The sequence below is a fragment of the Battus philenor genome, unplaced genomic scaffold (assembly GCF_028537555.1).
Source record: "Battus philenor isolate CCGP_79_NKW_IND1 unplaced genomic scaffold, ilBatPhil1.0.hap1 SCAF_1, whole genome shotgun sequence".
NCBI lineage: Eukaryota > Metazoa > Arthropoda > Insecta > Lepidoptera > Papilionidae > Battus > Battus philenor.
The window spans coordinates 9653816-9678755 of NW_027181661.1; the positions used below are offsets into that span (position 1 = coordinate 9653816).

Below are 24940 nucleotides of genomic sequence, written 5' to 3' on the forward strand. Positions count from 1 at the left end.
CGTCGATTTCCTCTGTTTTGTGTACGGTAATGACTGGTGTTTCGTCGTCTTGTTGGGTAGTTGTTATGTTTGTTGTTTCTAAAACCGGACCAACTTTACGTATGATTACACGTTTAGTTACCTTTCTGTGCTTTGGCTTACCATCGTCACCTGGAATTTCTTCAACAGTCGTCTCCTCCGGCAACTCGATCACTTTTTGTTCAACGGGAACCTTCTCGATTTCTCGCGGAGTTTCCTCTTTTACGACCACAGTCGTAACTGGAGGTTCCTCGTCTTTTTCAACGGTAGTAATCTCCGTGACTTCTTGTTTGGGGCCTTTCTTCGATTTAATCAATCGTTTAGTGGTCTTGGTTCGCTGTGTTTCTCCGGATTCGGTTTTGACCTCTTCGATCTTCACTTCTTCTGGTTCCTCCTCGATCACCTTAGCTTTCTGTGTTTTGAGTAAATTGTGTAGTAACGGTGTGGTGTCGTCGAAGATTTCCTCTGTTTTGTGTACGGTAATGACTGGTGTTTCGTTGTCTTGTTGGGTAGTTGTTATGTTTGTTGTTTCTAAAACCGGACCAACTTTACGCATGATTACACGTTTAGTGACCTTTCTGTGCCTTGGCTTACCATCTTCACCCGGAATTTCTTCAACAGTCGTCTCCTCCGGCAACTCGATCACTTTATGTTCAGCGGGAACCTTCTCGATATCTCGTGGAGTTTCCTCTTTCACGACCACAGTCGTAATCGGAGCTTCCTCGTCTTTTTTAACGGTGGTAATCTCCGTGACTTCTTGTTTGGGGCCTTTCTTCGATTTAATCAATCGTTTAGTGGTCTTGATTCGCTGTGTTTCACCGGATTCGGTTTTGACCTCTTCGATCTTCACTTCTTCTGGTTCCTCCTCGATCACCTTAGCTTTCTGTGTTTTGAGTAAATTGTGTAGTAACGGTGTGGTGTCGTCGAAGATTTCCTCTGTTTTGTGTACGGTAATGACTGGTGTTTCGTCGTCTTGTTGGGTAGTTGTTATGTTTGTTGTTTCTAAAACCGGACCAACTTTACGCATGATTACACGTTTAGTGACCTTTTTGTGCCTTGGCTTACCATCGTCACCCGGAATTTCTTCATCAGTCGTCTCCTCCGGCAACTCGATCACTATTTGTTCAGCGGGAACCTTCTCGATTTCTCGCGGAGTTTCCTCTTTCACGACCACAGTCGTAATCGGAGCTTCCTCGTCTTTTTCAACGGTGGTAATCTCCGTGACTTCTTGTTTGGGGCCTTTCTTCGATTTAATCAATCGTTTAGTGGTCTTAGTTCGCTGTGTTTCTCCGGATTCGGTTTTGACCTCTTCGATCTTCACTTTTTCTGGTTCCTCCTCGATCACCTTAGCTTTCTGTGTTTTGAGTAAATTGTGTAGTAACGGTGTGGTGTCGTCGAAGATTTCCTCTGTTTTGTGTACGGTAATGACTGGTGTTTCGTCGTCTTGTTGGGTAGTTGTTATGTTTGTTGTTTCTAAAACCGGACCAACTTTACGTATGATTACACGTTTAGTGACCTTTCTGTGCCTTGGCTTACCATCGTCACCCGGAATTTCTTCAACAGTCGTCTCCTCCGGCAACTCGATCACTTTTTGTTCAGCGGGAACCTTCTCGATTTCTCGCGGAGTTTCCTCCTTCACGACCACAGTCGTAACCGGAGGTTCCTCGTCTTTTTCAACGGTAGTAATCTCCGTGACTTCTTGTTTGGGGCCTTTCTTCGATTTAATCAATCGTTTAGTGGTCTTGGTTCGCTGTGTTTCACCGGATTCGGTTTTGACCTCTTCGATCTTCACTTCTTCTGGTTCCTCCGCGATCACCTTAGCTGTCTGTGGTTCGAGTAAATCGTCTAGCGGAGATGTGGTGTCGTCGACGATTTCCTCTGTTTTGTGTACGGTAATGGCTGGTGTTTCGTCGTCTTGTTGGGTAGTTGTAATGTTTGTTGTTTCTAAAACCGGACCAACTTTACGCATGATTACACGTTTAGTTAACTTTCTGTGCTTTGGCTTACCATCGTCACCCGGAATTTCTTCAACAGTCGTCTCCTCCGGCAACTCGATCACTTCTTGTTCAGCGGGAACCTTCTCGATTTCTCGCGGAGTTTCCTCTTTCACGACCACAGTCGTAATCGGAGCTTCCTCGTCTTTTTCAACGGTGGTAATCTCCGTGACTTCTTGTTTGGGGCCTTTCTTCGATTTAATCAATCGTTTAGTGGTCTTGGTTCGCTGTGTTTCTCCAGATTCGGTTTTGACCTCTTCGATCTTCACTTTTTCTGGTTCCTCCTCGATCACCTTAGCTTTCTGTGTTTTGAGTAAATTGTGTAGTAACGGTGTGGTGTCGTCGAAGATTTCCTCTGTTTTGTGTACGGTAATGGCTGGTGTTTCGTCGTCTTGTTGGGTAGTTGTTATGTTTGTTGTTTCTAAAACCGGACCAACTTTACGTATAATTACACGTTTAGTTACCTTTCTGTGCTTTGGCTTACCATCGTCACCCGGAATTTCTTCAACAGTCGTCTCCTCCGGCAATTCGATCACTTTTTGTTCAGCGGGAACCTTCTCGATTTCTCGCGGAGTTTCCTCTTTCACGACCACAGTCGTAATCGGAGCTTCCTCGTCTTTTTCAACGGTGGTAATCTCCGTGACTTCTTGTTTGGGGCCTTTTTTCGATTTAATCAATCGTTTAGTGGTCTTGATTCGCTGTGTTTCACCGGATTCGGTTTTGACCTCTTCGATCTTTACTTCTTCTGGTTCTTCCTCGATCACCTTAGCCGTCTGTGGTTCGAGTAAATCGTCTAGCGGCGATGTGGTGTCGTCGACGATTTCCTCTGTTTTGTTTACGGTAACGACTGGTGTTTCGTCGTCTTGTTGGGTAGTTGTTATGTTTGTTGTTTCTAATACCGGGCCAACTTTACGCTTGATTACACGTTTAGTGACCTTTCTGTGCCTTGGCTTACCATCGTCACCCGGAATTTCTTCAACAGTCGTCACCTCCGGCAACTCGATCACTTTTTGTTCAGCGGGAACCTTCTCGATTTCTCGCGGAGTTTCCTCTTTCACGACCACAGTCGTAACCGGAGCTTCCTCGTCTTTTTCAACGGTGGTAATCTCCGTGACTTCTTGTTTGGGGCCTTTCTTCTTTTTAATCAATCGTTTAGTGGTCTTGATTCGCTGTGTTTCACCGGATTCGGTTTTGACCTCTTCGATCTTCACTTCTTCTGGTTCCTCCTCGATCACCTTAGCTTTCTGTGTTTTGAGTAAATTGTGTAGTAACGGTGTGGTGTCGTCGAAGATTTCCTCTGTTTTGTGTACGGAAATGACTGGTGTTTCGTTGTCTTGTTGTGTAGTTGTAATGTTTGTTGTTTCTAAAACCGGACCAACTTTACGCATGATTACACGTTTAGTGACCTTTCTGTGCTTTGGCTTACCATCGTCACCCGGAATTTCTTCAACAGACGTCTCCTCCGGCAACTCGATCACTTTTTGTTCAGCGGGAACCTTCTCGATTTCTCGCGGAGTTTCCTCTTTCACGACCACAGTCGTAATCGGAGCTTCCTCGTCTTTTTCAACGGTGGTAATCTCCGTGACTTCTTGTTTGGGGCCTTTTTTCGATTTAATCAATCGTTTAGTGGTCTTGATTCGCTGTGTTTCACCGGATTCGGTTTTGACCTCTTCGATCTTCACTTCTTCTGGTTCCTCCTCGATCACCTTAGCTTTCTGTGTTTTGAGTAAATTGTGTAGTATGGGTGTGGTGTCGTCGAAGATTTCCTCTGTTTTGTGTACGGAAATGACTGGTGTTTCGTCGTCTTGTTGGGTAGTTGTAATGTTTGTTGTTTCTAAAACCGGACCAACTTTACGCATGATTACACGTTTAGTGACCTTTCTGTGCTTTGGCTTACCATCGTCACCCGGAATTTCTTCAACAGTCGTCTCCTCCGGCAACTCGATCACTTTTTGTTCAGCGGGAACCTTCTCGATTTCTCGCGGAGTTTCCTCTTTCACGACCACAGTCGTAATCGGAGCTTCCTCGTCTTTTTCAACGGTGGTAATCTCCGTGACTTCTAGTTTGGGGCCTTTCTTCGATTTAATCAATCGTTTAGTGGTCTTGGTTCGCTGTGTTTCACCGGATTCGGTTTTGACCTCTTCGATCTTCACTTCTTCTGGTTCCTCCGCGATCACCTTAGCTGTCTGTGGTTCGAGTAAATCGTCTAGCGGAGATGGGGTATCGTCGACGATTTCCTCTGTTTTGTGTACGGTAATGGCTGGTGTTTCGTCGTCTTGTTGGGTAGTTGTTATGTTTGTTGTTTCTAAAACCGGACCAACTTTACGTATGATTACACGTTTAGTGACCTTTCTGTGCCTTGGCTTACCATCGTCACCCGGAATTTCTTCAACAGTCGTCTCCTCCGGCAACTCGATCACTCTTTGTTCAGCGGGAACCTTCTCGATTTCTCGCGGAGTTTCCTCTTTCACGACCACAGTCGTAACCGGAGCTTCCTCGTCTTTTTCAACGGTGGTAATCTCCGTGACTTCTTGTTTGGGGCCTTTCTTCGATTTAATCAATCGTTTAGTGGTCTTGGTTCGCTGTGTTTCACCGGATTCGGTTTTGACCTCTTCGATCTTCACTTCTTCTGGTTCCTCCGCGATCACCTTAGCTGTCTGTGGTTCGAGTAAATCGTCTAGCGGAGATGTGGTGTCGTCGACGATTTCCTCTGTTTTGTGTACGGTAATGGCTGGTGTTTCGTCGTCTTGTTGGGTAGTTGTAATGTTTGTTGTTTCTAAAACCGGACCAACTTTACGCATGATTACACGTTTAGTTACCTTTCTGTGCTTTGGCTTACCATCGTCACCCGGAATTTCTTCAACAGTCGTCTCCTCCGGCAACTCGATCACTCTTTGTTCAGCGGGAACCTTCTCGATTTCTCGCGGAGTTTCCTCTTTCACGACCACAGTCGTAATCGGAGCTTCCTCGTCTTTTTCAACGGTGGTAATCTCCGTGACTTCTTGTTTGGGGCCTTTCTTCGATTTAATCAATCGTTTAGTGGTCTTGGTACGCTGTGTTTCACCGGATTCGGTTTTGACCTCTTCGATCTTCACTTTTTCTGGTTCCTCCTCGATCACCTTAGCTTTCTGTGTTTTGAGTAAATTGTGTAGTAACGGTGTGGTGTCGTCGAAGATTTCCTCTGTTTTGTGTACGGTAATGACTGGTGTTTCGTCGTCTTGTTGGGTAGTTGTAATGTTTGTTGTTTCTAAAACCGGACCAACTTTACGCATGATTACACGTTTAGTGACCTTTCTGTGCTTTGGCTTACCATCGTCACCCGGAATTTCTTCAACAGTCGTCTCCTCCGGCATCTCGATCACTTTTTGTTCAGCGGGAACCTTCTCGATTTCTCGCGGAATTTCCTCTTTCACGACCACAGTCGTAACCGGAGCTTCCTCGTCTTTTTCAACGGTGGTAATCTCCGTGACTTCTTGTTTGGGGCCTTTCTTCGATTTAATCAATCGTTTAGTGGTCTTGATTCGCTGTGTTTCACCGGATTCGGTTTTGACCTCTTCGATCTTCACTTCTTCTGGTTCCTCCTCGATCACCTTAGCTTTCTGTGTTTTGAGTAAATTGTGTAGTAACGGTGTGGTGTCGTCGAAGATTTCCTCTGTTTTGTGTACGGTAATGGCTGGTGTTTCGTCGTCTTGTTGGGTAGTTGTTATGTTTGTTGTTTCTAAAACCGGACCAACTTTACGTATAATTACACGTTTAGTTACCTTTCTGTGCTTTGGCTTACCATCGTCACCCGGAATTTCTTCAACAGTCGTCTCCTCCGGCAATTCGATCACTTTTTGTTCAGCGGGAACCTTCTCGATTTCTCGCGGAGTTTCCTCTTTCACGACCACAGTCGTAATCGGAGCTTCCTCGTCTTTTTCAACGGTGGTAATCTCCGTGACTTCTTGTTTGGGGCCTTTCTTCGATTTAATCAATCGTTTAGTGGTCTTGATTCGCTGTGTTTCACCGGATTCGGTTTTGACCTCTTCGATCTTTACTTCTTCTGGTTCTTCCTCGATCACCTTAGCCGTCTGTGGTTCGAGTAAATCGTCTAGCGGCGATGTGGTGTCGTCGACGATTTCCTCTGTTTTGTTTACGGTAACGACTGGTGTTTCGTCGTCTTGTTGGGTAGTTGTTATGTTTGTTGTTTCTAATACCGGGCCAACTTTACGCTTGATTACACGTTTAGTGACCTTTCTGTGCCTTGGCTTACCATCGTCACCCGGAATTTCTTCAACAGTCGTCACCTCCGGCAACTCGATCACTTTTTGTTCAGCGGGAACCTTCTCGATTTCTCGCGGAGTTTCCTCTTTCACGACCACAGTCGTAACCGGAGCTTCCTCGTCTTTTTCAACGGTGGTAATCTCCGTGACTTCTTGTTTGGGGCCTTTCTTCTTTTTAATCAATCGTTTAGTGGTCTTGATTCGCTGTGTTTCACCGGATTCGGTTTTGACCTCTTCGATCTTCACTTCTTCTGGTTCCTCCTCGATCACCTTAGCTTTCTGTGTTTTGAGTAAATTGTGTAGTAACGGTGTGGTGTCGTCGAAGATTTCCTCTGTTTTGTGTACGGAAATGACTGGTGTTTCGTCGTCTTGTTGTGTAGTTGTAATGTTTGTTGTTTCTAAAACCGGACCAACTTTACGCATGATTACACGTTTAGTGACCTTTCTGTGCTTTGGCTTACCATCGTCACCCGGAATTTCTTCAACAGTCGTCTCCTCCGGCAACTCGATCACTTTATGTTCAGCGGGAACCTTCTCGATATCTCGCGGAGTTTCCTCTTTCATGACCACAGTCGTAATCGGAGCTTCCTCGTCTTTTTCAACGGTGGTAATCTCCGTGACTTCTTGTTTGGGGCCTTTCTTCTTTTTAATCAATCGTTTAGCGGTCTTGATTCGCTGTGTTTCACCGGATTCGGTTTTGACCTCTTCGATCTTTACTTCTTCTGGTTCTTCCTCGATCACCTTAGCCGTCTGTGGTTCGAGTAAATCGTCTAGCGGCGATGTGGTGTCGTCGACGATTTCCTCTGTTTTGTTTACAGTAACGACTGGTGTTTCGTTGTCTTGTTGGGTAGTTGTAATGTTTGTTGTTTCTAAAACCGGACCAACTTTACGTATGATTACACGTTTAGTTACCTTTCTGTGCTTTGGCTTACCATCGTCACCCGGAATTTCTTCAACAGTCGTCTCCTCCGGCAACTCGATCACTTTTTGTTCAGCGGGAACCTTCTCGATTTCTCGCGGAGTTTCCTCTTTCACGACCACAGTCGTAATCGGAGCTTCCTCGTCTTTTTCAACGGTGGTAATCTCCGTGACTTCTTGTTTGGGGCCTTTCTTCGATTTAATCAATCGTTTAGTGGTCTTGATTCGCTGTGTTTCACCGGATTCGGTTTTGACCTCTTCGATCTTCACTTCTTCTGGTTCCTCCGCGATCACCTTAGCTGTCTGTGGTTCGAGTAAATCGTCTAGCGGCGATGTGGTGTCGTCGACGATTTCCTCTGTTTTGTTTACGGTAACGACTGGTGTTTCGTCGTCTTGTTGGGTAGTTGTTATGTTTGTTGTTTCTAATACCGGACCAACTTTACGCATGATTACACGTTTAGTGACCTTTCTGTGCCTTGGCTTACCATCGTCACCCGGAATTTCGTCAACAGTCGTCTCCTCCGGCAACTCGATCACTTTTTGTTCAGCAGGAACTTTCTCGATTTCTCGCGGAGTTTCTTCTTTCACGACCACAGTCGTAACCGGAGCTTCCTCGTCTTTTTCAACGGTGGTAATCTCCGTGACTTCTTGTTTGGGGCCTTTCTTCTTTTTAATCAATCGTTTAGTGGTCTTGATTCGCTGTGTTTCACCGGATTCGGTTTTGACCTCTTCGATCTTCACTTCTTCTGGTTCCTCCTCGATCACCTTAGCTTTCTGTGTTTTGAGTAAATTGTGTAGTAACGGTGTGGTGTCGTCGAAGATTTCCTCTGTTTTGTGTACGGTAATGGCTGGTGTTTCGTCGTCTTGTTGGGTAGTTGTTATGTTTGTTGTTTCTAAAACCGGACCAACTTTACGTATGATTACACGTTTAGTTACCTTTCTGTGCTTTGGCTTACCATCGTCACCCGGAATTTCTTCAACAGTCGTCTCCTCCGGCAACTCGATCACTTTTTGTTCAGCGGGAACCTTCTCGATTTCTCGCGGAGTTTCCTCTTTCATGACCACAGTCGTAACCGGAGCTTCCTCGTCTTTTTCAACGGTGGTAATCTCCGTGACTTCTTGTTTGGGGCCTTTCTTCGATTTAATCAATCGTTTAGTGGTCTTGATTCGCTGTGTTTCACCGGATTCGGTTTTGACCTCTTCGATCTTTACTTCTTCTGGTTCTTCCTCGATCACCTTAGCCGTCTGTGGTTCGAGTAAATCGTCTAGCGGCGATGTGGTGTCGTCGACGATTTCCTCTGTTTTGTTTACGGTAATGACTGGTGTTTCGTCGTCTTGTTGGGTAGTTGTTATGTTTGTTGTTTCTAATACCGGGCCAACTTTACGCATGATTACACGTTTAGTGACCTTTCTGTGCCTTGGCTTACCATCGTCACCCGGAATTTCCTCAACAGTCGTCTCCTCCGGCAACTCGATCACTTTTTGTTCAGCGGGAACCTTCTCGATTTCTCGCGGAGTTTCCTCTTTCACGACCACAGTCGTAATCGGAGCTTCCTCGTCTTTTTCAACGGTGGTAATCTCCGTGACTTCTTGTTTGGGGCCTTTCTTCTTTTTAATCAATCGTTTAGTGGTCTTGATTCGCTGTGTTTCACCGGATTCGGTTTTGACCTCTTCGATCTTCACTTCTTCTGGTTCCTCCTCGATCACCTTAGCTTTCTGTGTTTTGAGTAAATTGTGTAGTAACGGTGTGGTGTCGTCGAAGATTTCCTCTGTTTTGTGTACGGTAATGGCTGGTGTTTCGTCGTCTTGTTGGGTAGTTGTTATGTTTGTTGTTTCTAAAACCGGACCAACTTTACGCATGATTACACGTTTAGTGACCTTTCTGTGCCTTGGCTTACCATCGTCACCCGGAATTTCTTCAACAGTCGTCTCCTCCGGCAACTCGATCACTTTTTGTTCAGCGGGAACCTTCTCGATTTCTCGCGGAGTTTCCTCTTTCACGACCACAGTCGTAACCGGAGCTTCCTCGTCTTTTTCAACGGTGGTAATCTCCGTGACTTCTTGTTTGGGGCCTTTCTTCGATTTAATCAATCGTTTAGTGGTCTTGATTCGCTGTGTTTCACCGGATTCGGTTTTGACCTCTTCGATCTTTACTTCTTCTGGTTCTTCTTCGATCACCTTAGCCGTCTGTGGTTCGAGTAAATCGTCTAGCGGCGATGTGGTGTCGTCGACGATTTCCTCTGTTTTGTTTACGGTAACGACTGGTGTTTCGTCGTCTTGTTGGGTAGTTGTTATGTTTGTTGTTTCTAATACCGGGCCAACTTTACGCTTGATTACACGTTTAGTGACCTTTCTGTGCCTTGGCTTACCATCGTCACCCGGAATTTCGTCAAAGGTCGTCTCCTCCGGCAACTCGATCACTTTTTGTTCAGCGGGAACTTTCTCGATTTCTCGCGGAGTTTCCTCTTTCACGACCACAGTCGTAACCGGAGCTTCCTCGTCTTTTTCAACGGTAGTAATCTCCGTGACTTCTTGTTTGGGGCCTTTCTTCTTTTTAATCAATCGTTTAGTGGTCTTGATTCGCTGTGTTTCACCGGATTCGGTTTTGACCTCTTCGATCTTCACTTCTTCTGGTTCCTCCTCGATCACCTTAGCTTTCTGTGTTTTGAGTAAATTGTGTAGTAACGGTGTGGTGTCGTCGAAGATTTCCTCTGTTTTGTGTACGGTAATGGCTGGTGTTTCGTCGTCTTGTTGGGTAGTTGTTATGTTTGTTGTTTCTAAAACCGGACCAACTTTACGTATGATTACACGTTTAGTTACCTTTCTGTGCTTTGGCTTACCATCGTCACCCGGAATTTCTTCAACAGTCGTCTCCTCCGGCAACTCGATCACTTTTTGTTCAGCGGGAACCTTCTCGATTTTTCGCGGAGTTTCCTCTTTCACGACCACAGTCGTAACCGGAGCTTCCTCGTCTTTTTCAACGGTGGTAATCTCCGTGACTTCTTGTTTGGGGCCTTTCTTCTTTTTAATCAATCGTTTAGTGGTCTTGATTCGCTGTGTTTCACCGGATTCGGTTTTGACCTCTTCGATCTTCACTTCTTCTGGTTCCTCCTCGATCACCTTAGCTTTCTGTGTTTTGAGTAAATTGTGTAGTAACGGTGTGGTGTCGTCGAAGATTTCCTCTGTTTTGTGTACGGTAATGGCTGGTGTTTCGTCGTCTTGTTGGGTAGTTGTTATGTTTGTTGTTTCTAAAACCGGACCAACTTTACGTATAATTACACGTTTAGTTACCTTTCTGTGCTTTGGCTTACCATCGTCACCCGGAATTTCTTCAACAGTCGTCTCCTCCGGCAACTCGATCACTTTTTGTTCAGCGGGAACCTTCTCGATTTCTCGCGGAGTTTCCTCTTTCACGACCACAGTCGTAACCGGAGCTTCCTCGTCTTTTTCAACGGTGGTAATCTCCGTGACTTCTTGTTTGGGGCCTTTTTTCGATTTAATCAATCGTTTAGTGGTCTTGATTCGCTGTGTTTCACCGGATTCGGTTTTGACCTCTTCGATCTTTACTTCTTCTGGTTCTTCCTCGATCACCTTAGCCGTCTGTGGTTCGAGTAAATCGTCTAGCGGCGATGTGGTGTCGTCGACGATTTCCTCTGTTTTGTTTACGGTAACGACTGGTGTTTCGTTGTCTTGTTGGGTAGTTGTTATGTTTGTTGTTTCTAATACCGGGCCAACTTTACGCTTGATTACACGTTTAGTGACCTTTCTGTGCCTTGGCTTACCATCGTCACCCGGAATTTCGTCAAAGGTCGTCTCCTCCGGCAACTCGATCACTCTTTGTTCAGCGGGAACCTTCTCGATTTCTCGCGGAGTTTCCTCTTTCACGACCACAGTCGTAACCGGAGCTTCCTCGTCTTTTTCAACGGTGGTAATCTCCGTGACTTCTTGTTTGGGGCCTTTTTTCGATTTAATCAATCGTTTAGTGGTCTTGATTCGCTGTGTTTCACCGGATTCGGTTTTGACCTCTTCGATCTTTACTTCTTCTGGTTCTTCCTCGATCACCTTAGCCGTCTGTGGTTCGAGTAAATCGTCTAGCGGCGATGTGGTGTCGTCGACGATTTCCTCTGTTTTGTTTACGGTAACGACTGGTGTTTCGTCGTCTCTTTGGGTAGTTGTTATGTTTGTTGTTTCTAATACCGGGCCAACTTTACGCTTGATTACACGTTTAGTGACCTTTCTGTGCCTTGGCTTACCATCGTCACCCGGAATTTCGTCAACGGTCGTCTCCTCCGGCAACTCGATCACTCTTTGTTCAGCGGGAACCTTCTCGATTTCTCGCGGAGTTTCCTCTTTCACGACCACAGTCGTAACCGGAGCTTCCTCGTCTTTTTCAACGGTGGTAATCTCCGTGACTTCTTGTTTGGGGCCTTTCTTCGATTTAATCAATCGTTTAGTGGTCTTGGTTCGCTGTGTTTCACCGGATTCGGTTTTGACCTCTTCGATCTTCACTTCTTCTGGTTCCTCCGCGATCACCTTAGCTGTCTGTGGTTCGAGTAAATCGTCTAGCGGAGATGTGGTGTCGTCGACGATTTCCTCTGTTTTGTTTACGGTAACGACTGGTGTTTCGTCGTCTTGTTGGGTAGTTGTTATGTTTGTTGTTTCTAATACCGGGCCAACTTTACGCTTGATTACACGTTTAGTGACCTTTCTGTGCCTTGGCTTACCATCGTTACCCGGAATTTCGTCAAAGGTCGTCTCCTCCGGCAACTCGATCACTTTTTGTTCAGCGGGAACCTTCTCGATTTCTCGCGGAGTTTCCTCTTTCACGACCACAGTCGTAACCGGAGCTTCCTCGTCTTTTTCAACGGTGGTAATCTCCGTGACTTCTTGTTTGGGGCCTTTCTTCGATTTAATCAATCGTTTAGTGGTCTTGATTCGCTGTGTTTCACCGGATTCGGTTTTGACCTCTTCGATCTTCACTTCTTCTGGTTCCTCCTCGATCACCTTAGCTTTCTGTGTTTTAAGTAAATTGTGTAGTAACGGTGTGGTGTCGTCGAAGATTTCCTCTGTTTTGTGTATGGTAATGGCTGGTGTTTCGTCGTCTTGTTGGGTAGTTGTTATGTTTGTTGTTTCTAATACCGGGCCAACTTTACGCATGATTACACGTTTAGTGACCTTTCTGTGCCTTGGCTTACCATCGTCACCCGGAATTTCTTCAACAGTCGTCTCCTCCGGCAACTCGATCACTTTTTGTTCAGCGGGAACCTTCTCGATTTCTCGCGGAGTTTCCTCTTTCACGACCACAGTCGTAACCGGAGCTTCCTCGTCTTTTTCAACGGTGGTAATCTCCGTGACTTCTTGTTTGGGGCCTTTCTTCGATTTAATCAATCGTTTAGTGGTCTTGATTCGCTGTGTTTCACCGGATTCGGTTTTGACCTCTTCGATCTTTACTTCTTCTGGTTCTTCCTCGATCACCTTAGCCGTCTGTGGTTCGAGTAAATCGTCTAGCGGCGATGTGGTGTCGTCGACGATTTCCTCTGTTTTGTTTACGGTAACGACTGGTGTTTCGTTGTCTTGTTGGGTAGTTGTTATGTTTGTTGTTTCTAATACCGGGCCAACTTTACGCATGATTATACGTTTAGTGACCTTTCTGTGCCTTGGCTTACCATCGTCACCCGGAATTTCTTCAACAGTCGTCTCCTGCGGCAACTCGATCACTCTTTGTTCAGCGGGAACCTTCTCAATTTCTCGCGGAGTTTCCTCTTTAACGACCACAGTCGTAATCGGAGCTTCCTCGTCTTTTTCAACGGTGGTAATCTCCGTGACTTCTTGTTTGGGGCCTTTCTTCTTTTTAATCAATCGTTTAGTCGTCTTGATTCGCTGTGTTTCACCGGATTCGGTTTTGACCTCTTCGATCTTCACTTCTTCTGGTTCCTCCTCGATCACCTTAGCTTTCTGTGTTTTGAGTAAATTGTGTAGTAACGGTGTGGTGTCGTCGAAGATTTCCTCTGTTTTGTGTATGGTAATGGCTGGTGTTTCGTCGTCTTGTTGGGTAGTTGTTATGTTTGTTGTTTCTAAAACCGGACCAACTTTACGTATGATTACACGTTTAGTTACCTTTCTGTGCTTTGGCTTACCATCGTCACCCGGAATTTCTTCAACAGTCGTCTCCTCCGGCAACTCGATCACTTTTTGTTCAGCGGGAACCTTTTCGATTTCTCGCGGAGTTTCCTCTTTTACGACCACAGTCGTAACCGGAGCTTCCTCGTCTTTTTCAACGGTGGTAATCTCCGTGACTTCTTGTTTGGGGCCTTTCTTCGATTTAATCAATCGTTTAGTGGTCTTGATTCGCTGTGTTTCACCGGATTCGGTTTTGACCTCTTCGATCTTTACTTCTTCTGGTTCTTCCTCGATCACCTTAGCCGTCTGTGGTTCGAGTAAATCGTCTAGCGGCGATGTGGTGTCGTCGACGATTTCCTCTGTTTTGTTTACGGTAATGACTGGTGTTTCGTCGTCTTGTTGGGTAGTTGTTATGTTTGTTGTTTCTAATACCGGGCCAACTTTACGCATGATTACACGTTTAGTGACCTTTCTGTGCCTTGGCTTACCATCGTCACCCGGAATTTCCTCAACAGTCGTCTCCTCCGGCAACTCGATCACTTTTTGTTCAGCGGGAACCTTCTCGATTTCTCGCGGAGTTTCCTCTTTCACGACCACAGTCGTAATCGGAGCTTCCTCGTCTTTTTCAACGGTGGTAATCTCCGTGACTTCTTGTTTGGGGCCTTTCTTCTTTTTAATCAATCGTTTAGTGGTCTTGATTCGCTGTGTTTCACCGGATTCGGTTTTGACCTCTTCGATCTTCACTTCTTCTGGTTCCTCCTCGATCACCTTAGCTTTCTTTGTTTTGAGTAAATTGTGTAGTAACGGTGTGGTGTCGTCGAAGATTTCCTCTGTTTTGTGTATGGTAATGGCTGGTGTTTCGTCGTCTTGTTGGGTAGTTGTTATGTTTGTTGTTTCTAAAACCGGACCAACTCTACGTATGATTACACGTCTAGTTACCTTTCTGTGTTTTGGCTTACCATCGTCACCCGGAATTTCTTCAACAGTCGTCTCCTCCGGCAACTCGATCACTTTTTGTTCAGCGGGAACCTTCTCGATTTCTCGCGGAGTTTCCTCTTTCACGACCACAGTCGTAACCGGAGCTTCCTCGTCTTTTTCAACGGTGGTAATCTCCGTGACTTCTTGTTTGGGGCCTTTCTTCGATTTAATCAATCGTTTAGTGGTCTTGATTCGCTGTGTTTCACCGGATTCGGTTTTGACCTCTTCGATCTTTACTTCTTCTGGTTCTTCCTCGATCACCTTAGCCGTCTGTGGTTCGAGTAAATCGTCTAGCGGCGATGTGGTGTCGTCGACGATTTCCTCTGTTTTGTTTACGGTAACGACTGGTGTTTCGTCATCTTGTTGGGTAGTTGTTATGTTTGTTGTTTCTAATACCGGGCCAACTTTACGCTTGATTACACGTTTAGTGACCTTTCTGTGCCTTGGCTTACCATCGTCACCCGGAATTTCGTCAAAGGTCGTCTCCTCCGGCAACTCGATCACTTTTTGTTCAGCGGGAACTTTCTCGATTTCTCGCGGAGTTTCCTCTTTCACGACCACAGTCGTAACCGGAGCTTCCTCGTCTTTTTCAACGGTGGTAATCTCCGTGACTTCTTGTTTGGGGCCTTTCTTCTTTTTAATCAATCGTTTAGTGGTCTTGATTCGCTGTGTTTCACCGGATTCGGTTTTGACCTCTTCGATCTTCACTTCTTCTGGTTCCTCCTCGATCACCTTAGCTTTCTGTGTTTTGAGTAAATTGTGTAGTAACGGTGTGGTGTCGTCGAAGATTTCCTCTGTTTTGTGTACGGTAATGGCTGGTGTTTCGTCGTCTTGTTGGGTAGTTGTTATGTTTGTTGTTTCTAAAACCGGACCAACTTTACGCATGATTACACGTTTAGTGACCTTTCTGTGCCTTGGCTTACCATCGTCACCCGGAATTTCTTCAACAGTCGTCTCCTCCGGCAACTCGATCACTTTTTGTTCAGCGGGAACCTTCTCGATTTCTCGCGGAGTTTCCTCTTTCACGACCACAGTCGTAACCGGAGCTTCCTCGTCTTTTTCAACGGTGGTAATCTCCGTGACTTCTTGTTTGGGGCCTTTCTTCGATTTAATCAATCTTTTAGTGGTCTTGATTCGCTGTGTTTCACCGGATTCGGTTTTGACCTCTTCGATCTTTACTTCTTCTGGTTCTTCCTCGATCACCTTAGCCGTCTGTGGTTCGAGTAAATCGTCTAGCGGCGATGTGGTGTCGTCGACGATTTCCTCTGTTTTGTTTACGGTAACGACTGGTGTTTCGTCGTCTTGTTGGGTAGTTGTTATGTTTGTTGTTTCTAATACCGGGCCAACTTTACGCTTGATTACACGTTTAGTGACCTTTCTGTGCCTTGGCTTACCATCGTCACCCGGAATTTCTTCAACAGTCGTCACCTCCGGCAACTCGATCACTTTTTGTTCAGCGGGAACCTTCTCGATTTCTCGCGGAGTTTCCTCTTTCACGACCACAGTCGTAACCGGAGCTTCCTCGTCTTTTTCAACGGTGGTAATCTCCGTGACTTCTTGTTTGGGGCCTTTCTTCTTTTTAATCAATCGTTTAGTGGTCTTGATTCGCTGTGTTTCACCGGATTCGGTTTTGACCTCTTCGATCTTCACTTCTTCTGGTTCCTCCTCGATAACCTTAGCTTTCTGTGTTTTGAGTAAATTGTGTAGTAACGGTGTGGTGTCGTCGAAGATTTCCTCTGTTTTGTGTACGGTAATGGCTGGTGTTTCGTCGTCTTGTTGGGTAGTTGTTATGTTTGTTGTTTCTAAAACCGGACCAACTTTACGCATGATTACACGTTTAGTGACCTTTCTGTGCCTTGGCTTACCATCGTCACCTGGAATTTCTTCAACAGTCGTCTCCTCCGGCAACTCGATCACTTTTTGTTCAGCGGGAACCTTCTCGATTTCTCGCGGAGTTTCCTCTTTCACGACCACAGTCGTAACCGGAGCTTCCTCGTCTTTTTCAACGGTGGTAATCTCCGTGACTTCTTGTTTGGGGCCTTTCTTCGATTTAATCAATCGTTTAGTGGTCTTGATTCGCTGTGTTTCACCGGATTCGGTTTTGACCTCTTCGATCTTTACTTCTTCTGGTTCTTCCTCGATCACCTTAGCCGTCTGTGGTTCGAGTAAATCGTCTAGCGGCGATGTGGTGTCGTCGACGATTTCCTCTGTTTTGTTTACGGTAACGACTGGTGTTTCGTCGTCTTGTTGGGTAGTTGTTATGTTTGTTGTTTCTAATACCGGGCCAACTTTACGCTTGATTACACGTTTAGTGACCTTTCTGTGCCTTGGCTTACCATCGTCACCCGGAATTTCGTCAAAGGTCGTCTCCTCCGGCAACTCGATCACTTTTTGTTCAGCGGGAACTTTCTCGATTTCTCGCGGAGTTTCCTCTTTCACGACCACAGTCGTAACCGGAGCTTCCTCGTCTTTTTCAACGGTGGTAATCTCCGTGACTTCTTGTTTGGGGCCTTTCTTCTTTTTAATCAATCGTTTAGTGGTCTTGATTCGCTGTGTTTCACCGGATTCGGTTTTGACCTCTTCGATCTTTACTTCTTCTGGTTCTTCCTCGATCACCTTAGCCGTCTGTGGTTCGAGTAAATCGTCTAGCGGCGATGTGGTGTCGTCGACGATTTCCTCTGTTTTGTTTACGGTAACGACTGGTGTTTCGTCGTCTTGTTGGGTAGTTGTTATGTTTGTTGTTTCTAATACCGGGCCAACTTTACGCTTGATTACACGTTTAGTGACCTTTCTGTGCCTTGGCTTACCATCGTCACCCGGAATTTCTTCAACAGTCGTCACCTCCGGCAACTCGATCACTTTTTGTTCAGCGGGAACCTTCTCGATTTCTCGCGGAGTTTCCTCTTTCACGACCACAGTCGTAACCGGAGCTTCCTCGTCTTTTTCAACGGTGGTAATCTCCGTGACTTCTTGTTTGGGGCCTTTCTTCTTTTTAATCAATCGTTTAGTGGTCTTGATTCGCTGTGTTTCACCGGATTCGGTTTTGACCTCTTCGATCTTCACTTCTTCTGGTTCCTCCTCGATAACCTTAGCTTTCTGTGTTTTGAGTAAATTGTGTAGTAACGGTGTGGTGTCGTCGAAGATTTCCTCTGTTTTGTGTACGGTAATGGCTGGTGTTTCGTCGTCTTGTTGGGTAGTTGTTATGTTTGTTGTTTCTAAAACCGGACCAACTTTACGCATGATTACACGTTTAGTGACCTTTCTGTGCCTTGGCTTACCATCGTCACCTGGAATTTCTTCAACAGTCGTCTCCTCCGGCAACTCGATCACTTTTTGTTCAGCGGGAACCTTCTCGATTTCTCGCGGAGTTTCCTCTTTCACGACCACAGTCGTAACCGGAGCTTCCTCGTCTTTTTCAACGGTGGTAATCTCCGTGACTTCTTGTTTGGGGCCTTTCTTCTTTTTAATCAATCGTTTAGTGGTCTTGATTCGCTGTGTTTCACCGGATTCGGTTTTGACCTCTTCGATCTTTACTTCTTCTGGTTCTTCTTCGATCACCTTAGCCGTCTGTGGTTCGAGTAAATCGTCTAGCGGCGATGTGGTGTCGTCGACGATTTCCTCTGTTTTGTTTACGGTAACGACTGGTGTTTCGTCGTCTTGTTGGGTAGTTGTTATGTTTGTTGTTTCTAATACCGGGCCAACTTTACGCTTGATTACACGTTTAGTGACCTTTCTGTGCCTTGGCTTACCATCGTCACCCGGAATTTCTTCAACAGTCGTCTCCTCCGGCAACTCGATCACTTTTTGTTCAGCGGGAACCTTCTCGATTTCTCGTGGAGTTTCCTCTTTCACGACCACAGTTGTAACCGGAGCTTCCTCGTCTTTTTCAACGGTGGTAATCTCCGTGACTTCTTGTTTGGGGCCTTTCTTCGATTTAATCAATCGTTTAGTGGTCTTGATTCGCTGTGTTTCACCGGATTCGGTTTTGACCTCTTCGATCTTTACTTCTTCTGGTTCCTCCGCGATCACCTTAGCTGTCTGAGGTTCAAGTAAATCGTCTAGCGGAGATGAGGTGTCGTCGACGATTTCCTCTGTTTTGTGTACGGTAATGGCTGGTGTTTCGTCGTCTTGTTGGGTAGTTGTTATGTTTGTTGTTTCTAATACCGGGCCAACTTTTCGCATGATTACACGTTTAGTGACCTTTCTGTGCCTTGGCTTACCATCGTCACCCGGAATTTCTTCAACAGTCGTCTCCTCCGGCAACTCGATCACTCTTTGTTCAGCGGGAACCTTCTCGATTTCTCGCGGAGTTTCCTCTTTAACGACCACAGTCGTAACCGGAGCTTCCTCGTCTTTTTCAACGGTGGTAATCTCCGTGACTTCTTGTTTGGGGCCTTTCTTCTTTTTAATCAATCGTTTAGTGGTCTTGATTCGCTGTGTTTCACCGGATTCGGTTTTGACCTCTTCGATCTTTACTTCTTCTGGTTCTTCCTCGATCACCTTAGCCATCTGTGGTTCGAGTAAATCGTCTAGCGGCGATGTGGTGTCGTCGACGATTTCTTCTGTTTTGTTTACGGTAATGACTGGTGTTTCGTCGTCTTGTTGGGTAGTTGTTATGTTTGTTGTTTCTAATACCGGGCCAACTTTTCGCATGATTACACGTTTAGTGACCTTTCTGTGCCTTGGCTTACCATCGTCACCCGGAATTTCTTCAACAGTCGTCTCCTCCGGCAACTCGATCACTTTTTGTTCAGTGGGAACCTTTTCGATTTCTCGCGGAGTTTCCTCTTTCACGACCACAGTCGTAATCGGAGCTTCCTCGTCTTTTTCAACGGTGGTAATTTCCGTGACTTCTTGTTTGGGGCCTTTTTTCGATTTAATCAATCGTTTAGTGGTCTTGATTCGCTGTGTTTCACCGGATTCGGTTTTGACCTCTTCGATCTTCACTTCTTCTGGTACCTCCGCGATCGCCTTAGCTGTCTGTGGTTCGAGTAAATCGTCTAGCGGAGATGTGGTGTCGTCGACGATTTCCTCTGTTTTGTGTACGGTAATGGCTGGTGTTTCGTCGTCTTGTTGGGTAGTTGTTATGTTTGTTGTTTCTAATACCGGGCCAACTTTACGCATGATTACACGTTTAGTGACCTTTCTGTGCCTTGGCTTACCATCGTCACCCGGAATTTCTTCAACAGTCGTCTCCTCCGGCAACTCGATCACTTTTTGTTCAGCGGGAACCTTCTCGATTTCTCGCGGAGTTTCCTCTTTAACGACCACAGTCGTAATCGGAGCTTCCTCGTCTTTTTCAACGGTGGTAATCTCCGTGACTTCTTGTTTTGGGCCTTTCTTCTTTTTAATCAATCGTTTAGTGGTCTTGATTCGCTGTGTTTCACCGGATTCGGTTTTGACCTCTTCGATCTTTACTTCTTCTGGTTCTTCCTCGATCACCTTAGCCGTCTGTGGTTCGAGTAAATCGTCTAGCGGCGATGTGGTGTCGTCGACGATTTCCTCTGTTTTGTTTACGGTAATGACTGGTGTTTCGTCGTCTTGTTGGGTAGTTGTTATGTTTGTTGTTTCTAATACCGGGCCAACTTTACGCATGATTACACGTTTAGTGACCTTTCTGTGCCTTGGCTTACCATCGTCACCCGGAATTTCTTCAACAGTCGTCTCCTCCGGCAACTCGATCACTTTTTGTTCAGCGGGAACCTTCTCGATTTCTCGTGGAGTTTCCTCTTTCACGACTACAGTCGTAATCGGAGCTTCCTCGTCTTTTTCAACGGTGGTAATCTCCGTGACTTCTTGTTTGGGGCCTTTCTTCTTTTTAATCAATCGTTTAGTGGTCTTGATTCGCTGTGTTTCTCCAGATTCGGTTTTGACCTCTTTGACCTTCACTTCTTCTGGTTCCTCCTCGATCACCTTAGCTTTCTGTGTTTTGAGTAAATTCTGTAGTAACGGTGTGGTGTCGTCGAAGATTTCCTCTGTTTTGTGTACGTTAATGACTGGTGTTTCGTCGTCTTGTTGGGTAGTTGTTATGTTTGTTGTTTCTAAAACCGGACCAACTTTACGTATGATTACACGTTTAGTTACCTTTCTGTGCTTTGGCTTACCATCGTCACCCGGAATTTCTTCAACAGTCGTCACCTCCGGCAACTCGATCACTTTTTGTTCAGCGGGAACCTTCTCGATTTCTCGCGGAGTTTCCTCTTTAACGACCACAGTCGTAATCGGAGCTTCCTCGTCTTTTTCAACGGTGGTAATCTCCGTGACTTCTTGTTTGGGGCCTTTCTTCTTTTTAATCAATCGTTTAGTGGTCTTGATTCGCTGTGTTTCACCGGATTCGGTTTTGACCTCTTCGATCTTTACTTCTTCTGGTTCTTCCTCGATCACCTTAGCCGTCTGTGATTCGAGTAAATCGTCTAGCGGCGATGTGGTGTCGTCGACGATTTCCTCTGTTTTGTTTACGGTAATGTCTGGTGTTTCGTCGTCTTGTTGCGTAGTTGTTATGTTTGTCGTTTCTAATACCGGGCCAACTTTACGCATGATTACACGTTTAGTGACCTTTCTGTGCCTTGGCTTACCATCGTCACCCGGAATTTCTTCAACAGTCGTCTCCTCCGGCAACTCAATCACTTTTTGTTCAGCGGGAACCTTCTCGATTTCTCGCGGAGTTTCCTCTTTCACGACCACAGTCGTAATCGGAGCTTCCTCGTCTCTTTCAACGGTGGTAATCTCCGTGACTTCTTGTTTGGGGCCTTTCTTCGTTTTAATCAATCGTTTAGTGGTCTTGATTCGCTGTGTTTCACCGGATTCGGTTTTGACTTCTTTGACCTTCACTTCTTCTGGTTCCTCCTCGATCACCTTAGCTTTCTGTGTTTTGAGTAAATTCTGTAGTAACGGTGTGGTGTCGTCGAAGATTTCCTCTGTTTTGTGTACGTTAATGACTGGTGTTTCGTCGTCTTGTTGGGTAGTTGTTATGTTTGTTGTTTCTAAAACCGGACCAACTTTACGTATGATTACACTTTTAGTTACCTTTCTGTGCTTTGGCTTACCATCGTCACCCGGAATTTCTTCAACAGTCGTCACCTCCGGCAACTCAATCACTTTTTGTTCAGCGGGAACCTTCTCGATTTCTCGCGGAGTTTCCTCTTTAACGACCACTGTCGTAATCGGAGCTTCCTCGTCTTTTTCAATGGTGGTAATCTCCGTGACTTCTTGTTTGGGGCCTTTCTTCTTTTTAATCAATCGTTTAGTGGTCTTGATTCGCTGTGTTTCACCGGATTCGGTTTTGACCTCTTCGATCTTTACTTCTTCTGGTTCTTCCTCGATCACCTTAGCCGTCTGTGGTTCGAGTAAATCGTCTAGCGGCGATGTGGTGTCGTCGACGATTTCTTCTGTTTTGTTTACGGTAATGACTGGTGTTTCGTCGTCTTGTTGGGTAGTTGTTATGTTTGTTGTTTCTAATACCGGGCCAACTTTACGCATGATTACACGTTTAGTGACCTTTCTGTGCCTTGGCTTACCATCGTCACCCGGAATTTCTTCAACAGTCGTCACCTCCGGCAACTCGATCACTTTTTGTTCAGCGGGAACCTTCTCGATTTCTCGCGGAGTTTCCTCTTTAACGACCACAGTCGTAATCGGAGCTTCCTCGTCTTTTTCAACGGTGGTAATCTCCGTGACTTCTTGTTTGGGGCCTTTCTTCTTTTTAATCAATCGTTTAGTGGTCTTGATTCGCTGTGTTTCACCGGATTCGGTTTTGACCTCTTCGATCTTTACTTCTTCTGGTTCTTCATCGATCACCTTAGCCGTCTGTGGTTCGAGTAAATCGTCTAGCGGTGATGTGGTGTCGTCGACGATTTCCTCTGTTTTGTTTACGGTAATGACTGGTGTTTCGTCGTCTTGTTGGGTAGTTGTTATGTTTGTTGTTTCTAATACCGGGCCAACTTTACGCATGATTACACGTTTAGTGACCTTTCTGTGCCTTGGCTTACCATCTTCACCCGGAATTTCTTCAACAGTCGTCTCCTCTGGCAACTCGATCACTTTTTGTTCAGCGGGAAACCTCTCGATTTCTCGCGGAGTTTCCTCTTTCACGACCACAGTCGTAATCGGAGCTTCCTCGTCTTTTTCAACGGTGGTAATCTCCGTGACTTCTTGTTTGGGGCCTTTCTTCGATTTAATCAATCGTTTAGTGGTCTTAGTTCGCTGTGTTTCTCCGGATTCGGTTTTGACCTCTTCGATCTTCACTTTTTCTGGTTCCTCCTCGATCACCTTAGCTTTCTGTGTTTTGAGTAAATTCTGTAGTAACGGTGTGGTGTCGTCGAAGATTTCCTCTGTTTTGTGTACGTTAATGACTGGTGTTTCGTCGTCTTGTTGGGTAGTTGTTATGTTTGTTGTTTCTAAAACCGGACCAACTTTACGTATGATTACACGTTTAGTTACCTTTCTGTGCTTTGGCTTACCATCGTCACCCGGAATTTCTTCAACAGTCGTCACCTCCGGCAACTCGATCACTTTTTGTTCAGCGGGAACCTTCTCGATTTCTCGCGGAGTTTCCTCTTTAACGACCACAGTCGTAATCGGAGCTTCCTCGTCTTTTTCAACGGTGGTAATCTCCGTGACTTCTTGTTTGGGGCCTTTCTTCTTTTTAATCAATCGTTCAGTCGTCTTGATTCGCTGTGTTTCACCGGATTCGGTTTTGACCTCTTCGATCTTTACTTCTTCTGGTTCTTCCTCGATCACCTTAGCCGTCTGTGGTTCGAGTAAATCGTCTAGCGGCGATGTGGTGTCGTCAACGATTTCCTCTGTTTTGTTTACGGTAATGACTGGTGTTTCGTCGTCTTGTTGGGTAGTTGTTATGTTTGTTGTTTCTAATACCGGGCCAACTTTACGCATGATTACACGTTTAGTGACCTTTCTGTGCCTTGGCTTACCATCGTCACCCGGAATTTCTTCAACAGTCGTCACCTCCGGCAACTCGATCACTTTTTGTTCAGCGGGAACCTTCTCGATTTCTCGCGGAGTTTCCTCTTTAACGACCACAGTCGTAATCGGAGCTTCCTCGTCTTTTTCAACGGTGGTTATCTCCGTGACTTCTTGTTTGGGGCCTTTCTTCTTTTTAATCAATCGTTTAGTCGTCTTGATTCGCTGTGTTTCACCGGATTCGGTTTTGACCTCTTCGATCTTTACTTCTTCTGGTTCTTCCTCGATCACCTTAGCCGTCTGTGGTTCGAGTAAATCGTCTAGCGGCGATGTGGTGTCGTCAACGATTTCCTCTGTTTTGTTTACGGTAATGACTGGTGTTTCGTCGTCTTGTTGGGTAGTTGTTATGTTTGTTGTCTCTAATACCGGGCCAACTTTACGCATGATTACACGTTTAGTGACCTTTCTGTGCCTTGGCTTACCATCGTCACCCGGAATTTCTTCAACAGTCGTCACCTCCGGCAACTCGATCACTTTTTGTTCAGCGGGAACCTTCTCGATTTCTCGCGGAGTTTCCTCTTTCACGACTACAGTTGTAACCGGAGCTTCCTCGTCTTTTTCAACGGTGGTAATCTCCGTGACTTCTTGTTTGGGGCCTTTCTTCTTTTTAATCAATCGTTTAGTGGTCTTGATTCGCTGTGTTTCACCGGATTCGGTTTTGACCTCTTCGATCTTTACTTCTTCTGGTTCTTCCTCGATCACCTTAGCCGTCTGTGGTTCGAGTAAATCGTCTAGCGGCGATGTGGTGTCGTCGACGATTTCCTCTGTTTTATTTACGGTAATGACTGGTGTTTCGTCGTCTTGTTGGGTAGTTGTTATGTTTGTTGTTTCTAAAACCGGACCAACTTTACGCATGATTACACGTTTAGTGACCTTTCTGTGCTTTGGCTTACCATCGTCACCCGGAATGTCTTCAACAGTCGTCTCTTCCGGCAACTCGATCACTTTTTGTTCAGCAGGAACCTTCTCTATCTCTCGCGAAGTTTCCTCTTTTACGCCCATAGTCGTAACAGGAGCTTCCTCTTCTGTTTTAGCGGTGGTAATTTCGGTGACTTTTTGTTTGGTGCCTTTCTTCTTTTTGGTTTTTTTTGTATCTCCTGATTCGCTTTTTATTTCTTCTATCTTTATTTCTTCAGGTTCGTCTTCTATCACTTTGGCTTTCTTTGTTTCTTCGAGCATCGTCTTTATTTCTGTGACATCTGAGTCGCTTTCACCTTGAATTTCTTCAATATGTACCTGGGATGGAAGTTTTGGTATCTGAAAATATTCCTCCGGAAGTTCGATTGTGCTTTTATCAGTATCCATTATGAAATGGGATATGTCTCCTTCATATTCCTCTATTTGTACATTGTGGTGTACCTCTTGTATTTTATTTTGTCGTTCTTCGTCATCCAGTCGTTCTTCTATTACAACATCCCCAATATCTAAATTGTTATTTTGCTGAGTTTTTCGTTTACGTAAAATTGTACGTTTTGTTTTAATTTGTATTGGTGCTCCATTTCCTTGGGCTTGTACAAATTTTGTAACAATTTCTTCTTTTTCTTCTACATCAGATGTCCTTGGTGAATCTTTGTCACTAACAGTTTTTTCTGAAAATCACAATTATGTGTAAGTCTTTGTTAGTTTTATAATTGTAAATGTAATGCAATATGTTGGTTTTTTTTTTTATTT

At 45.3% G+C, this 24940-nt stretch overlaps 1 protein-coding gene across 2 annotated transcripts in view; it reads right to left on the minus strand.

Annotated features, from left to right (window-relative positions):
* The window catches only part of sls (sallimus), a 91325-nt gene that overhangs the window by 18151 nt on the left and 48234 nt on the right, over window positions 1–24940 (minus strand). For both annotated transcript variants that reach the window (XM_068777866.1, XM_068777874.1), the window contains one exon: window positions 142–24858. In XM_068777866.1, the coding sequence (XP_068633967.1) occupies window positions 142–24858 (24717 nt within the window). The remainder of the gene's footprint in view (window positions 1–141; window positions 24859–24940) is intronic.